Genomic DNA, 18,178 nt, shown 5'->3' with positions numbered 1-18,178 from the left:
CATCTTTTGTAGGAACTTGTATGTGAAACAAAATCTGGAATTACACAGAGAGGTGTTTGTATTTGTGTACTTCAAAGAACAATGTATTTTGACAGTTCAAGTCGGGCAGGTAGTGTACAAGTCTTTATCACTGCCTTCGATTTAGAACAATGTACGAGGACACATCGATAGCAAATCTTAGGACGGCGAATGGAAAATGATATTAGACCCGTCAACTTATAGGTAGTTGCCTATATACTTTCTTAATATACGTTATTTTTAGTCGAAGAAAAGTAGAAGAGAAAAAATTGGTCGTAGTTTTCTGTATGCGATCGATCGTCCGACGAGGAACATAACGATGCTCCTTTATACTGTCGTTTATTGTCTAACGATTACTTAATATATCATTATAATTATTACAACGTGTGTAACAAAAGCGAAAATGTACACAAAGATTCACGATAATCCGCGAGATTTAATCGGGATCAGAGCGTTGGACATTTTTCTAACGTATCGAATGTGTAATCTCTTCGTAAATGAGATTCTCACGAAAGCGATCAACATTAAATATATCATTGGCCTAATTAGTCTCTAATACAACAATAACAGCAATAACATCGTTGTTGGCCATCGTATGAACACCTAATACAAAGCTGCTCAAACGCTATACCTACTACGTATGTATATTGTATAGGTATATTTAAAAATTATTTACGACCACGATCGCTGCATTTCTTTTAATATCGGTCTGTCGGTCGATTGGAAGAAACAAAAAATAGAAAGGATTAAGGAATACAAGCGATAGGTCTTAATTTTACTTCACTCTTTCGAACATGTAAATCTCTCGTATAAAATTTGCCAAACGTTTAACTATTACTCTCGAGGTATAGGCGTTGGAATAATTAAAAAATTCGCTTCGTTCTAATTTCTTACCGTCGTGGTTCTACGCTCAAAGAAAAACGAAGAATATATCCCGAGCAGTTTTCTCGAGTTTTGCCTAAAATTACTTAAATATTTATCCGAGGCCCTTTTAGGCCCCTGAGAGGATCAATCTCTTTGACGACGTAAGCTGGATCGATCGTAGTCGCACATAGTTATAGTGACCACGGGACAAGCGTCGAGCTGGTGGTCATTCCTCGTTCGCTATTTACGACAAGCTAAGTTTCTTAATATTCGTCTGACGATGCTAACCTCGCCGCTCTCCAATTGGCGAAGATCGTCGGCGTGCTTCTTGCTCGGTTCCGGCATCACGTCGTCGAGTATCTTCAATTCTCGCTGAGTGAAGATCAAGTCGAGGGACTTGCGAATGCCGATCATCACTACGAGCTACGCAAATTTAAATTGAACAACGACGAAAGATACGAAGGATAATACATTAAAGATCGACTCACCATCAATGGAAATAGAATGGAGGTAGTGCTAAACGACTTGATGATCCATAGACAAGCTAGACAAGTCAGTTGTATCGCTGTGAATACGTGGACGCGTTTTAACGGCACCTGCGAAAAGACGTTTTCGTGATCGTCGGAGATCTTACCTTAATCCATAGTTTAAGAACGATCGACGAAGGATCATCGATCGACATATACCTGTCGAAGGAACATGTAGTCGGGTTGGTATTTGACCGGCATTAGCATGATGAGAATTCTATCGAAGAACTGGAGTCCTTTGAGAGAAGCCACGCCCATGTAAAGGAAGACACCGAATAGGACTGGCATCGGTATGTGCCTGAGCATCGGCGTCAGAAGAACGGAGCAACCGATCATGAGAAAGATCAGTATGTGCGTAACTCTCTGCTCTCGAACGCCTAAGAACTGTGGCTTCTCGCCCGGCGCTGCGCACTCCGACTCCAATTTCAACGAATTCACGTGATTTATGGAAAGCACGGTAGCCGCCACGAACCACGGTAAGCCCATCACCGAACAGACCTCTATCAGGATTGCCAGGATAAACAGGTCCAGATGATAGCCGCATCCTTTCTGAACGATCATTCATTTTCACTGGTTAGTTGGATTTCGATTTCAATTTCGAGGATGCGCGGTACGGACGTACCTTTAACTTGTTTTCCTTCCTGTTAACGATCACCGCCGTTATCTGCTGATCCATAAAGATCAGTATAGTGCCCAAGAGAGCGGGTAGAATAGCCACGATGGCGCTCCACCATGGATTATTCTGAAAAGGCCAAATCATCCATCCCCGGCCTTCCAAGGTCGGCTTGAATTCTTCAGGTACTTCTAACTTTGGCGTTGGGATACCCACGAAATGATCCAACAAGGACATCGAGAAGATCGCGATAATAACGGCAAAATCGCTCAACACTTGTCTGACCTGGAACGAAAGAGGCGTTTGCAAGCGCGTTCAAAAGCGCGTCCATTTTTCGACGGATCTTTTACGATCCTTTACAGACTTTTCTCGATCCGATGACATACCTTCGATGGAAAGAAAAGAGCATTCTTAAAGTCCTTCATCTCGACGGATAACAAGAAGGTGCCCATGAAAAGGATAATTGACATGAGGAACACATCGGGTACGTATTGCGGTACGTTACAACCCTCTCCTATAAGCGTGCCGTTGTAATTCTGAAAGGAGCGATAACGAGTCGTCTTATCGTTTCTTCGATTTCACCTCGTTTTTCCTTTACTACTATAAAGTTAGCCCGATCAAAGGATAATTCTCTCTTTTATATTTTATCTTCCGTCGAGGAGGAGCGACTCTCTTCTTCGAAAGCTTTGATCTTAGACAAACACGACTACACACCGAATCGGTCGTCTCGAGTCTTTGATCGTGTCATTTATTGGTATAAAAAGTTTCGACGAACCTGACACGTTGTCCGATCCAGCGTCGTCCAATTTACGTTCTCGGAGCCGTAGGACGAGCTATCGTTCGGTGGTTTGCACCAGCATTCGTAAGCCAAGGGATCGTTGGCGTGAGTATTTATAGGATACTTTTTGCCGATCGAGAGGACGTTTTCCACAGCCTGCATTATTTTATTGGAAAGAAACGAGCTTAGAGAAACGAAGGACGTTTCGTATAGAAAATGAGCCGTGATTCGGAAGCCCGAACCGTTCGATCGACCACGGTCGACCTAGATGTCGAAGGTTTTGCCGATGGTGCAATTTTTCAAGCACGCACACTTTAAGACATCCAATTAAGCCACGTACATCGTAGGTGTGATCGAAGGGCGGATTTGCAAACGCTACTTTCTGGTTAGCTATCGACTGTGTACTACTTACCTTGTAAATAAAAATGAAAGCGATGAGAGTGGCGAAATTTTCTTCGGTAAATCGGGTTATGTAGCAGACGAAGGCGCTCGCGTCAAGGGCTACGAGTGTTAACAGAATGACGGTCGTCCACGTACCGATCCAAAAGCGAAAAGACATGTAATTCCAATCGGATTGCTTGCAAAATTCATAGACGATCGTCTCGAAGACCAAGACCGGCCCGGTCGATCCTAAAATAGTGAGCGGTTGTCCCGAGAAGAATCCGTATCCGAGACCGCAGACGAATCCGGATACCAAAGATTCCATCGCGGCCATGTTCTTTCCCGTGGCCTCGCTCAAGAGGCCACCGAAGGTTATGATGGGCGAGAGACAGGCAAAGTATAAGAAAATGAAGGATGCGACGCACTGTAGAGCCAGCGCGTCTTTGAAATCGGAAAAGTAAAATGGCGCCTTTCTTTTCACGTCGTTTATCAAGCCTCCGAAAAGTCTTCCCGTTCTGGATAAACCGGATTCCTCCCTCTGCTTCTGTTCGTCGGCCTCCTCGTCGGCTTCTTCCTTCGGCTTTTCCTCCTTCGGCCTTTTCCTCACGTCCTACCAAAACGTCAATCACGCGACACTCGTTACGCGTACAATGAAAACGTAAAGCGATATCGGTCATTGAGAAGAAAAAAAAAGAAAGAAAGACGCTCTACTTGCGACGGTATGGCAGCCGGTGGTTCTATCCTGATGGTAGGATCCCACTCGCCCGGAGGCAAGACGGTCACCGCGTCTAGAAATTCGTCGATACCAGCCAGAAGGTGGTTCCTATTTTTGGCCTTGTATGCGACGTCGTGGAAGACCTCGTCGGACATTAGCGTCGCCATAGCACGTCCAATTTCGTGGAAACCCGAAATTCCACCCTGAAACATGACGCCTCCTCCGTTTAACCGTTTCACTCGAGACGATAACAACGTTTCGTCTTTTTTAAACATTATACCATAGGTCCTAGAAGAACGAAGATAAATCTCGTTGGCACCGGTACCTCCGTGAGATCGCCCATTATCCCTGCTTGACTGAGTCGTATGAAGGCGGACAAGGTTTTGTCTAGAAAATCGACCTCGCCCACGAGGATGTTGCTCGCTTCGGCACCGGCCGGTATCTTTCTCATGAAATGTGTGTTACCCTACAATTTGATATAGCCTCGTTATCCCATTGGTATCAATTCGCGCTGTAACTAAACGAAAGAATAAGGGAAACTAACCCTATGATTGGCATCTCCGTTTTCCAAAGCGGAAGAACTGTGATTTCTGCTGATCGAAACGCTGCTCGGACTTCGATCGATTCCATTGGCACCTGGCTCTTGACCTGAAAGCGATCTAGCTTACTGCCTACCGCACTTCACATTTATTATTTCATCTTTAATATCGCCGCGCCCAGATCGACGGAATCCTCGAGAAGCTTACCATTTCATTTCTTAAAAGCGTCAAACTTTCAAGCGGCTGCCATCGATTTCAGGGATCTTCGTTAACGGAACGTTGCTACGAGTAAAATGTCAAGGATAGTCCGTTCGGGATGGCTTTTCGGAAGGCTGCTCTACTATCGTAAATTTTCTCGACGTTTTTATCGCGAATAACAAAGGTAAAGCTTGTTCCTGTCTTTTAGCACGTCGCTTTGTATTTTCATTGCCCTTTCAGTTAAAAATATGCGGCGCGACGTTTACATATCACATACGTTAACCTACGAATCATTTGAAATCTAAAATTTCAAAGTGCAAAGGGTTTCGACGGGTGCGATAATTTATATATTAAAATGATCCATCTAAGCCTCGTCTCCAGAAATCGAGTGCAGCGGCCGAAAGCGTCCTCGTCCCGATTTTTCTCATTTCGCAATTACATTCGTCATAGTTTGATAGATTGTTACAAGCGCGTGTATGTGTATGTATATGCGTGTGCTCAGGCGTGTATAATACAAGAGTAAGAATGCAGAGATTTTTGGTAGGCCGTAAAGAATGAAAGCTATGCTATGCGAAGCGAATGGAGATGTGCGTGTGTATGTGTGTGTGTGTGTGTGTGTGTGTTAATTATCAGCAAGTAATAGGTAATTTGTAAAATGGAGACATTTAAAGAGGGAGCAAGCAGAGAAAAGCGGTTTACCGGGATTGCCGGGAATGGCAAGGAAGCGGCCGCCAGCATTCATCGCTGCTCCACCGGCCTGACTTGTTGCACCGGCGATCGCCGGGGCGGAATTCGATTCCTCCACTACAAATGAGCATGAAACACAGACCAGGGTCCTTCGTTTATTTACAAAGGAAGACAGAGTGCTACCGTGGCTCCGACGTTACTCCTAATTACGCGGAGAAACAACGTCGAATTGAGACGATCGTTGCGTCGGCTGATCGAACTCCATAAATTTTCTCCTTTACGCGCTAACTCGAAAACTAAATGCGAGTCACGCGAATCGCAAACTCAAAGACGTACTTCTTAGACAAAGGTCTTTTCAAACTCGACGCTCGCTCGAGTTGCGCAACCTTAAAAGCATAGAAATGCTCGCGGGATCTTTCCAACGTAATGTACCAAAGTTTCCGGATCGTTGCTTTTCTTCCGGCAATAAGTGGAAAAACGTTAGTCGACTAAGAATTGTCGGTTAACAATGGTTGAAAAATCATCGTAGACAGGATACATCGAGCCACGTGCACGTCACACAATAAGAACGAAACGTCATGCCTCGCGATCAAAAGTTTCGCAACGTTTCGTAGTTTGTAGTAGGGAAGTACGATATGGATCGGACATGATCGACTCGAGTTCGAAACTTTGATTTATCCTTTTTACATTTCGTGTAAAAATATTGCGGAAAGAAATATATACATGTATATATATATATATATATATATATATATATATATATATATTGTTACAAAATGAACGTCACACACTCAATCCTTACGACTGACATGTACATACATACATATATACATATATACACACATACATATATATATATATATATATGTGTGTGTGTGTATGTGTGTGCGTGTGTATATATATTCAAAAAATTATTCTAAACATCGATAGAACCATTCAAAGATAAATATAATAGTTAAAAATGTACATACATTTAAATGATCGAACCACATGTTACGGGATACAATAAAAAACAGACAAAAAGAGTGTTAAGAGAAAGACGGACCTGTGCAGAATCGTATAATAAAATCTATATCGATAATAACAAATCAATAATTCGACTATCTAACCTTTTAGCTGGCACATGGCGAACCACGCCGTAAATCCCACCACGTGGGGTATGCCAATTTCGGCTGGCGCATAAACAAGAAATCGATAAAGTCAGTGATTATCTTTGATTCGACTGATTCGAAGAGCGTTGCTTTTTTGAATTTTTGTTCCCTAATTTCGATCGAAATTGTTCGAATCGACGACCTTAGCAGCGTGTTACGATGAACGAAGAATAGAAATTGCAGGTGTATCGTTAGCATTAGTATTAATAGTTGGGCGGATAAAATTAGTCGATGGATATAGAATGAAAAACGATAAGGATCTGAGTGAATGCGCGTCGCGCTGTACAATAAACAAGCGATACGATCCTCGGTGAGTTAATCATAGGCTTTAGCGAACTGGCCTACGTTGTACCTGGTACCAGAAGGTATGGCCCTTTCAGATCTTTCGCCTCTTTCGAAAGTAGGGCCGTATTCGAGTTTGGACAACTGCTGCTGCGGCCGACGGAGGGCGCATAGGCGTCCCTGACGTCGCGACGCTCCTGCAAATCTGACGTCAACAAGGCATGCATACCACATGTACAGCCGTACTCTGGAAAATGCCGTGTCGTGGCTTTAGCAAACTCCTTTTATTTTTCTATTTACCGCAAAACCGACTCCTTCGCCGTTCCGTTTAAAGTCGAATTACCATGGTTTTCAACGAAAAGGAAAAGTTATCAAATCGACTCAAAAAAAACTACGAATGATGTGAAAGATCAAAGAAAAATTATATTTAATATGAAAGAAAGCAAAGAAATAAACGAGCGATATATAAATTAAACGAAAATAAAGATAAAAGAGTGGAAAGGAATTAATGGTTAGATAATGGATTTTAGAACTTTTCTCTCCTTCGAGCGTATCGAGCGCCTAAAAGTATGCAACTCCTCGTACGCGTACGCCGTTTATATCGTTACCTTTTCCCAAATACGATATACCGACTCTCGTTAAAACTTTGCCGTCTTTCGTAAATGTTATCTAAGACGATTGCATCCCCGGATTTATCGTAAAGCAATTAAGTCGTATATACTTTCCTGTGCTTATTTAGATAAAAGTTTATTTGATAAATCGTAAGATATATTGATGAGATCAAGAACTTACTCTTCGATGACGAATGATTACGTCCAATCTCTGCCAAGGATCTTATGATCGGTAATCTCGACATGTTGTTGTCCTTACGTCTCTCGTGCTGATGTCGATGTCTCACTAGAAGAGCTTCTCTTACCTGACGGAAAAAGGAAAAGAAAAAGGAAAAATAATATCCAGCTTTGTACGCCAGACACAATTCGTATGCATTTCGTTTACGCGAAAGAATAAGAATATTTCGAGAGAAACTTTTCGACGTACCTTTTCTCGAGACTCGTTCGACAGTGCACCTTTGTTGATCATATTATCTAGAACGAGATCGGCTATCTGTTCGAGACTATTGGCCTCCATGTCGAGCATCACGGTGCCATTCAAAAGCAAACTTCTCAGTTCGAAGAGCGAATGTAACGATAACGTAGCTACGTGCGGTTTGCTCCATCTGTTTCCACCTTCTTCCACGTCTTCCTCGAACTTGATCCATCTACCAAAGAGAATCGTTGACAGTTTTGTAAGAACAACGGTGCAGTTGCCGAGTGCAACAAATGGAAAGAAATAAATGAATAGGTAGAACGATGCGTTGCCTCGCGGTTTCCTTCCATTCCATTTCATCTCCATCCTTGACGAGTTCTTCCATCTCGGAAAAGAGAGGATGCGATTCGTGAGCATCGTCCCCGACTTCCTCGCCAAGAATAAATTGCACTCTCTGCGCCGGCGGCGTGACTGAAAGAGCGGATATTACGTTTTTCAATGGTTCGTTTCATTCGGATAAAAGGAAAGAAAGGACACATACAGATATAAATAATATACGACGAATGTATATGATTGAATTAGAAATCGAAAGGTGAAATGGTGTCGAAATTAGGTAAATGTCGTGCCTCGATAATGTTTTTGCGCCTTCGTGCAAGCTTTATGATCGATAATTGGATGGATTTCGATGCGAGAACGTACGTGAAAATGACGAATATTTCAAAGAATTGATTAAGGCGGTGCAAGAGATATGCGAGAAACTAGAACGATAATGTTTCGACTTTGACCTGGAATTGCAAATAAATATTTGATATTTAAAATAGGTTAGTACTCGATAGATTCGTCAAATAATCCTGCGACATTTGGATCGAGTGATACATGCATAACATCGACAAATATTTTTCCAAACGAACAAACAACGTAAAGCTGCTACGTCGTAATGTCTCTTTTTATCGGTAGAGCAAGCTCTCTCGCTTCCTTCGTGCTACGATACAACATGATATAATCGAGTAATCGCATAGTTATGTGTTCTCTATAATAATAAAAGAGAAAATTTTCTTTTTCTCTCTTTTTTTTCTTTTTTGCGCGCGAGATCATTCGTATATATGTTCATCGGAGAAAGAGCTTTTTCTTCCTCGTACTTCAAAAGATCTTCTCTTCCTCTTCTCCCGCTTTTTATTGATTTTTTCTTTTGAAAAGAAAAGAAGTCTCGTTCTCAGCGTTCTCCTCGCTCGTAGACATAGTGCGATATAAACAAACGTACGTTTCATCGATAAGACCACGTTTCCGACAATGAATGTGATTAACGAGATAAGAGGATCGATCGAACGGAATATATCTCTATTCAAAGGTAGTCGAATGAAACCAAATATTTTTCTTACAGTCCAACTCGTATTTTTGCTCGTCGCGACAGACTCGTATAATCCCGTCGAATTTCAAACGAATTCATAATTTATTGGAACAGTAGTCGCGATAAAGAAGAACGAATCGCTTAAAGAAATTTTTATGTAATCGCATTGCTCGATATTTTGATCAACTTTTTACGTGCTGTCGACTCTTATGTAATACGAATGAACGAGTTAGGTGAAAAATACAGTGAAAGGAATTCGGTGATCGCAAATATTGATAGGAATGCTCTTCCGATGAACATACGGCGTGATTGTACGTGCACGAAATTGTATGCGGATAATTCGGGAGACTTAAAAGGGGCTGGCTTACATATCATCTCGCCGTCGGGGTCGCAAATGCTCGCGAGACGAGCCCTGCGCGTCATCACCAATTGTCCTGCAATGTCACGAGACAAAACACAGGTCTACCACTTGAAAAATCAAATTCAACTCTATCTCCTTTCTCACCGACAAAGCTCGATTCGACTTGGCTTTTGTCCCTTTGATCGAGCTTAAGGCCGCTTTTATGCACGATTTCGTTCGATCCTAGACGATCGAATCTTTCACGAGGCTATTCTCAATGACATTCTCCGATAGAAAAGAATCGCATGAAAGCGGCCAATAGCGTTAAACGGGAATAAGAACTTGCGCTTATTTACATCCTCCTTTTCTCGCGCATCGATCCTAGTATCGATTTTCACGATTCGATTATCCGTTGCTCGCGCTGTCCTTAGTACACGTTCTCGTTCGTTAAGAAGATAGATAGAAAGAAAGGAAGAACGAAAAGTAGGAAAGAAAAAAAGATGAGAAGAAAAAGTAAGGAAGAAAGTGGAAGGCCGTTACGGAGCAACCTCCGGAGAGAATTGGGTTGAAAAGCCCTTTTAGAGAGAAGGAAAGAGAGAGAGAGAGAGAGAGAGAGAGAGAGAGAGAGGTGTATCGATCAGCGTCCTGCATACTCGGTGTGCCAGAAGGAGGGTGAATACCCGTCCGAGTCTCGTACAAGTGGTTGGCGCTTTGCCACGCGCCGCTTCAAAGTGCAATGCAACGAGAGCAACGATCCGTCTCTACTTCGTCTCGCGTATATCGTTTATATGCTCTCCTTCCATCACCTCCTTCTTCTCTTTACCCTAAAAACGCCTTAACATTATTCCTAATACAAGCCCCCCTGCTCTTTCAATTATCCGCTCCAAAACTCGAAATCGTATCGTTTAAACGACAACGTCGACTGCGCGGATCGAGAAAAAAAAACAAAAATATATATATATATATATATATATATATATATATGAAGAAAAAGAAAAAACAATAAAAAAAAAAAAGTAGCACTACAGCGACTCGACTTACTAGGTCTTTCGTTGTCGATATCCTCTTTAGTGTCTCCATACGATTGCCGTTGAGAATGATGGTGTTTATGATGCCGACGATGTCTTCTCTCGCCGGGTAAATGTACGCCCACGTAGACCGTGTGTGCTCGATGACCTGGAAGCAAATGAAAGAGAGTTCGCGTTGGTCCGCTTCACGATCTAGGATTGCGGCCGGATAATTTCAATTCCATATCGATTCTTCTTTATATAGAAATCGACACATTCTTGGATCACAGCTAGAAATGAATAATTTCTGGATGGGAATCGATAAATGAACGAAACGGTACCTACGTACGCATGTTACGCATACCTACATGGGAATATCTGTACGGTTTGCTTATATCGTTCAAGATCGTTCGAGCGAAAACGACCTCGATTCGATCGCGCGTCGTTCATCCGCGTCCACCCGATGATTATAAAGACGTCGAAATAACGATTTTTGAAGCACCTAGTACTACTTTCGTGTGAGCAAACACCGAAGCCAGATTCGTATTTGGCTGACCTATGCGCGTAGAAAGGTATTATTAGCGATTAGCGAGTCCTTCCTTCTTCATCTATATTCGCTTTGGATTCGGGGTGACGGCTGCGACCTTGAATTTGACGATCTTACCTTCATAATCCTTTTCGGTGTAGGATTGATGGGTGATACGAGCGCCTGGATCTTTCGGTGCCTCATCGTCGGCTGTTCCGGCCACGTGGGCCGCGCCTCCTCCTCCTCCTACTCCTGATGCTGTTGTTCCTCCTCTTCCTCCTCCTCCTCCTCCTCCTCCTCCTCCTCCTCTACCTCCGCCTCCTCCTCCACCACGACCTACTCCTATTCCAGGCTGCATCCACGGTCTGCCAATTAAAAATATCACATAATGTTTTTCTTCCCTCGGCTAAATAAGAAAACAATCGAGAGCCCTAAATAAGAAAATAATCGACGTCCCTCCTCGTTCGTCTTGATCGCTCTCGAGGGATCGCGAAAGATTTTTCCTCAAAGGCGGAGACGCCTTTGTACACGCAATCGCGGTCAACGCACCGTTCTTAATCATTTCATTTCCTCCCCAGAAAAGGCTTTGTCCGTGCCGCAACGCCTGCTTCTTGATTCACCGTCTACCGATCTTCTACTTGTATTTTATCGCCTCGATCTTTATCCCTAATGAGTCTCGTGCACGCGGGAATAACAACGACTTCATTAGATTACAGTATCTCGTGCATCTACCGATAGTTTCTCGAAATATCTATTTCGAGATATTACGACGCGGTTTTTGATAAGATCCGAGAGAAAATGTAATTAACGTTGGATAAGGACTTCCTAGTTGGTAGTATGGCGTAGCACCTGCATTTGATTTACCATTATAATTCTCTTCCTATGTAATAATTATTTCAAGCTCGTTCAACGTAAACGTTGTCGCTTCGTGCTTTCGTTCCATTGCGTGACACATATAAATTTTAACGCCCACTCCGCGAAGCTTCTTTCCGCGACTCGTCCATTAATGCGGCACTCGGATGAATTTAGAACGTTCCATGGTAATACGAAACTCTGTGAAACGTGCAAGTTACGACTAGAAATTGCGATCGAATATATTTATAACTCGGTCCGATATCGTTTCCTACGATCTAGAAGGGAATTACAAAGGATAATATTAGGATAAAAAAGAAGAGACGACTCACGTTCTTTTTCCAAGCGGTTCGTCTTTCATGCCAGAGCTAATTCGATGGCTCGTACGGTGACCAATTCGATAGTTCGGACAGCGTGAAATTTCCTATAACGAAATCAAGGGCAAAAACTTCTTCGGAAATGAAAAGAAATCCTATAAATTTTCTCGATGCTCGATAAACGCTAAAGGCTACGTGCGAGAACAGAGAGATTTAATGGAACAAGGATGTCGTTCAAAAGGAAGAACAATGGACACTGTTGGACAAACGCGAACAGCCAATATTCCAAACAACGAGTTAAGGCGACTAAGTTATAATAATTATCGTACATGTTCGAGGACGGTTCGAAGAAGTTGATAATCGAGGACACGTGACGTTATGCCGTATGCCGCATTCAAAATGAAAATTCATTTATGATATATGCTCTAATTTAGTATTTTCAAAGGCCCGAGTGATTCTTAGCTCGATTGTAAAATAAACATTTCTTTAGGATCGTATGACGTAAATTACGAACTAATTAAACACGGATCGCGTTGATATCGTTTTATCGCTTCGAAGAAATTAAAATGAGTTACGCAATCCTCGCATTAACTTGAATTGTGCCTTTAAATCGCATCAAAATTCGTATCTTTTCAACGAAACGCGTAACGCGTTGAACGTTGAGAAGTATTCTTCCGTGACGGTGGGACGTTCCCCGAGTTATTTTCATCAAAGTGTAAAATATGTGACTAATAATACGAACGAAAAATCTTTCCAACAATGAGAAATAACGACGATCGATATTTATTCACGTAAAGCGTTGATTGCATAATCGATTGTGTCAATCGATATTTATTTCCACAGATGTTACGCAGACGTTTCCCTTAACAAGATCTCTCGTTCAAATAGGCGGTGGCTCGAATTTATCTACAAAGAATGCTTGAATTTGCGAGGGCGTGCTTTCTATGTGTAAAAGAGCGCGAGAAACGTGTACTTAGTTTGTCGGAGATAACAGCAACGATTATGATGCTGCTACCAATCATGACGACGACGATGATGGCAATGATGATGATGATGATGATGATGATGATGATGATGATGATGACGACGATGATGATGATGATGATGATGATGATGATGATGGTGATGGTGACAGCGACGACGGTAATGACGATAACGTTACACGGAACGGAAGTAAATTGATTTACGAGCGGATCTTGCCAGGTGATTTTCTGATTAACTTACAAACGCAAGTACGAATGTTACGCAACGATGTCTTAAAATAAAAAAGTTTTACTTATACAAATTCGATTCGGAGTTGAATAAAATTGTTGACGAACAAGAATATAAAACCCATTGATTCGTTTCCTCGCTCGATCTCTCAACGAGAAGTCGTTGAAAACGAATTAATCGACTCGAGTTTTTATCCCAATAAAAGAGCTCGTCAAAGTTTATAGAAACGATCTTTTAAATTACAAGCGCGATGTATCGCGATAAGGATAATGGAAAGCGAAAGAGTCCAAGATAGAGATAAGTACTTACAACGTTCGAAGGATCGATATCTCTTAATTCGATCTCGTCGAGATATTTCAAATCTGTCAGTCTTTGTACGATCTTGATCTCGATGAGGTTTGATCCACGCTGCGATAAAGAGACTTCTTCTTATACGATTCTTATAACGGTTACACATGTACGAGATCGTAAAGAATCGGTGCGCATATCGATACGCTCACATCTGCGAAACGGCTGTTACTGGAATGTGTTGGACTGATTGTCGAAACGATTTCGTCGGAATCGATCGAATCAAGGACGAATTTACGGAACGTCAAGATCGCGCTGACCCGTGAGCGACGACGATCGGTAGCCGTCAAGTGGATAATTACCACGCTACGATTACCTACGTCTACCTATCTGGCGTGCCTTGGCATAGTGAATGCCTATCTCGTCCATAACGCGTCTACTAATAAAGGAGGACCGAGAGGACGGAGGGGCCGTGTAACCGAACGATGATCATTTAATTGTCGAAGGTCGTACCGGCGTTCGTCGCGCCGGTACAAGGGAAAAGTAGTTTAAACCGTCGCGTCGTAAGGATGGATGGATCATCGACGATCGTACTACGCCCGTGATAGTCGCGTTCGAAAAGGAGCAGCTCGAGCGCAACTTCTTCATCCTTTCGAATTACGAACATTAATGAGTTTACTCCGATGAGTCATATTAACGAGAGCAACAATAACGTCGATGAATGAAAAAGTCCTTGCTTTATACAATTCTTTTTTTTCTCCATCGTTCGTGTAATCACGCAGTGACCGCGTGAATAAACTCGTTAAGGATGATAATCGAGTCATTAATATACGGCATAACAATACGACTGACGCAACCGATAAGAAAACCATCGTCTTCGATTTACAATTAGACTTTCCAAGAGTAACTCGGAGAGAATAATATTATAAGGAGCTTATCGATGAAAATGACAACTCGTAATTATATTAACGTCAACCAGTGAAAAATCTTCCTTTCCTCGTGGAACTCGACAACGGCACGTTTGTAATTAAATCGAGCGAGCAACACTTCGGTGTTGCGACACGTCTCTGGAATAACTCGCACGAAGCGGACGTTACTCGAAGTTTGCATAAAAAAGCAATTCAGCTACTTCCAAAATATCCTCTATCTCGATTGCGAAATTAACGCGATCCGACGGGCGTATAAATATTTCAAGAACAAATTCAATTATTCTCGGCTGTAATTAGACGACATGCGTCGTTTCATTTTTCCTTTTTCCTTTCTTTCTATTTCAAATTCGTTCCCCTCTTGGCTACGGGGAAATGTTCGAACCAGAAATTATATTGGGCCGGGCATATCGAGAGGGCTTAACGACCTGGAAAATTTAACTAGAGAAATTATCGATATATCGTTGAAACGTGAAACGTTCACGGGCCATCATCGATTACGAATAAGAAGGCGAATAAAGGCGAAAACGACGTCGAGGAGATCTTAATATATTTATGGAGTGTCGCGCAAATGTTATTTGTTCGATATCTCTTAGAGATTCATGGACAGATATCGAAATTTATAGGATATCCGTTTTACGCTGAAACTTTTTGCCAAAATTAAAAAGAAAGAGAAAAATGGAGCGGTCAAAAAATTCAGCAGAGTCATAAAATATATGACCGAAATGGGTACCGAGATCGATATCTAGCTGACTACACGCTTTTCCTACGTACTTCTCTTAGCACAATAAAATGCAGATTTATGACTTAGGTACGCATAATCGCAAATGGATCTCCTATTGCAAACACCCACAAGTGTGCATCGTAAGCTTTATAAACGTTGTCGACGATGTGAAGGGACACGTAACTAGCTCTTACGTAAACGACACCACCGGGTATATACTCGTCGCGAACGATTGCTAAGCTCGAATCGTTGGCAAATCGTACAGAAATCGCGTATAAATCGTACGTATAATCGTATGAAAACCTGTGGACGGTACCGATATCGATCGTTCGTTCCATCGTGTAAAAGATTTTTATTTTATTTAAAGGTTAACAGTTTTTCATCGACCGTATCTTCTACTCGTGTTTTTATCGAAGGAAGTTCGGGACCAAAGGGAGAGAAAGAGACGATCGATCGGTATTGCAATTACATCGTATAAAAGCCGGTAAGTATCCGAAGATTCTGTACGTCGTTTAGGTCGAACGCGTTACACACTGTCCGAAAGCTTTCGCAATATCGTTGTTATTACGTAAAAGCTTTCCACGCGCACGGAAATAAAATAGAGAGAATATTTGACTAGCTTCTGTTCGAAGTAGTATAGCTGCAAGTATTCTGCAGATATAACAAAGTAGCAGAGAGAAAGAGAGAGAGAGAGAGAGAGAGAGAAAAGGGAGAGGAAGATTACTACGACAACAAAGCCGAAAGTTCATACGAAGAAATCGTCGGAAAGCGTAAATTGAAATTAGTCAGCCTTGAAATCAAATTAGTCAATTAGGTTTGACGGAAGAAGCGAAAGCATCGTTCAAATTCCGTTCTACCATTATGGCGTTTAGCGTTTTGATGATTCGATCGTTATCTCTTTCATGGCTTAATACCTACATAGATAAATGGTACGCATTAACGTGGCTATTGTGCGATAACGTGAGTTTACGTTCATATAAGGTCGGATTAATTTTATCGTGTACGATTATGTGAAAATTTTTTATCCAAACTATTAAGATAAAGATAAAGACGACTGGCGAGAAATGATTATCGTAATATCATTATTATGTCGTTCTTCCTGATCTCGTTTAAAATCCATTAGGTTTTTGCAGTAATATGATCATTTAGAATATCAATAGGAAAATTCTCTCCCTAGCTATGCTGAATCATCGCGAATGATTCGAACGAAGCACGCTCCCTAGATCGAGCTAATCTCTCGATTTATTTGAAAATTTACTGTTTACTCGTTCGAACCAGTATGTAACGTCGCGCATCAAGAAGAAGAAGAAGATCGAAGATAAACCGAACCGGTGCTATTATACGCGATTAATAATGAAAGAGTCATCATAATAAGCCACATAGTAGCACAACGTTTATATCGAATCTTATACTTGACACACCTTCGATTGCTTTCTAACGCACGATTATTCCTCGTAATCATTATTATTATTTCAATTCCAAGTATCTAGCGAATTGATTAAAAGTGGAGAAGGTGGAATGATTAGATCGCGAATGTTCATTCTGTCTAATTATACAAATATTTGCGCCATTGAAATAAAACACGAGTAAACTCGTTTTCGTTATTATCTTTCATAGGAATTATCGAATAATTAAATAAACGATTCGCCGAATGTGGGCGACGATCGATAAATCAAGGTAAAAGCAAATTCGTTTCGATATTTCATGGGCAGCGCGTTTATCAACTTATATTTAACGAATCAATCTGCTTCTACCATCGACGTATCGATAATTTTAATGCTATCGAATGGAATGAATGATGATCTCGCAATGTTTCTACCCATCGATGTAACCTCTGTCAGAATTTTAATCCGATATCTTTCCGATACGAATGCAAGAACATCCGCAAAATGATATAAAAACAAAACGGACGATTCAATATCAATCATTTTTTTTTTATCTTTCGTACACGTTCTTTATCTAAGTTTCGATATCGTAAGAATTCTCTTCTTAAAAAGTGTTTCTTATCGAGCGATGGCGATGTATCATAAAGCGATGTATAAATAAAAAGGAAAAGAAAAAAAATCCGTCCTACTTGTAAAACGAATATGAGCTATCCATTCTCCGAGTACGCTGGAAAAAAGTCCAAATCAAGTACTCGATCCAATCGATGCAGTCAAACTTTGCTCCTTGTCCTTTCGAGAATGAGACAACGAGAGAGACAGAGAGAGAGAGAGAGAAAAGAAGAGAAGAAGAGAGAAGCACTCGTGCGACTATGTTGCGTAGGCGAAAGATTTTCTCTCGGACGATTTGTGAACGATTCATGCACTTCTTACACGCACTGCACTTGCGTCGAAAGAAACGTGGTGAATGCACGCCGAACGACTGTTTACTAACGCATCGCTCTTGCGTCTGACCGAACGCGCGCTTCTCGTCTCGTCTCTTCTATCTGCTGTCCGTCTTCGTCTATCTATCGTATCGGCAGCCACGACAAAACGACGAACGTATCGGAAGGACCAACTCGGAAGGAGACTTTCTATCTCGGACGATTGAAAAATAGGATGATTTGTGCGATAGTAGAAGGTGGTAAACGAATTGCCCTTTGTAATTGCCGTTATCCAAGAAGATAAAGATAAATACTTTGACTCGAGGTCGAAACTACGATGTTAGATCGATTTATCGTCTCTCCGAGAGAAAAACTGGAACGGATAAGATAAAATACGAAATGAAATAATTGTATGCCAAGTTACGGGATTATCTACGTTGCTCGCCTTCCGATCTTCGTGTACTTTTGCGCGATAAAGGTCGATTAAGTGATTTATTTAAGAACATCTATCTGTATTAAATTATCGTCCGATCCATTACTTTCGATTGGTTCGT

General features: G+C 41.6%; 1 protein-coding gene and 1 long non-coding RNA gene across 2 annotated transcripts; one reads left to right on the top strand and one right to left on the bottom strand.

Moving 5' to 3' along the window:
* Nucleotides 1-40: 40 nt before the first annotated feature.
* LOC122630062 (sodium bicarbonate cotransporter 3) lies at nt 41-17,623 on the bottom strand. Its single transcript, XM_043814112.1, has 18 exons — nt 17,394-17,623; nt 11,139-11,365; nt 10,509-10,643; nt 9,496-9,561; nt 8,112-8,250; nt 7,792-8,011; nt 7,546-7,669; nt 6,824-7,000; nt 4,441-4,544; nt 4,177-4,362; nt 3,893-4,099; nt 3,213-3,791; nt 2,798-2,956; nt 2,409-2,558; nt 2,032-2,307; nt 1,569-1,958; nt 1,371-1,478; nt 41-1,305 (listed from the first exon to the last, which is right to left on the bottom strand). The coding sequence occupies exons 1-18, from the start codon at nt 17,621-17,623 to the stop codon at nt 1,123-1,125; spliced, it is 3,660 nt and encodes a 1,219-aa protein (XP_043670047.1). The 3' UTR covers nt 41-1,122.
* On the top strand, nt 12,638-14,412 carry LOC122630070. The gene is made up of 2 exons (XR_006327399.1): nt 12,638-12,960; nt 13,058-14,412. It is a non-coding gene; the product is annotated as an uncharacterized LOC122630070 (long non-coding RNA).
* Nucleotides 17,624-18,178: the final 555 nt, after the last annotated feature.

This window comes from Vespula pensylvanica, chromosome 6 (genome assembly GCF_014466175.1).
Source record: "Vespula pensylvanica isolate Volc-1 chromosome 6, ASM1446617v1, whole genome shotgun sequence".
Taxonomy (NCBI): domain Eukaryota; kingdom Metazoa; phylum Arthropoda; class Insecta; order Hymenoptera; family Vespidae; genus Vespula; species Vespula pensylvanica.
The sequence above is the reverse complement of the archived record's forward strand: the minus strand, read 5'-3'. Positions and strand labels throughout refer to the sequence as shown.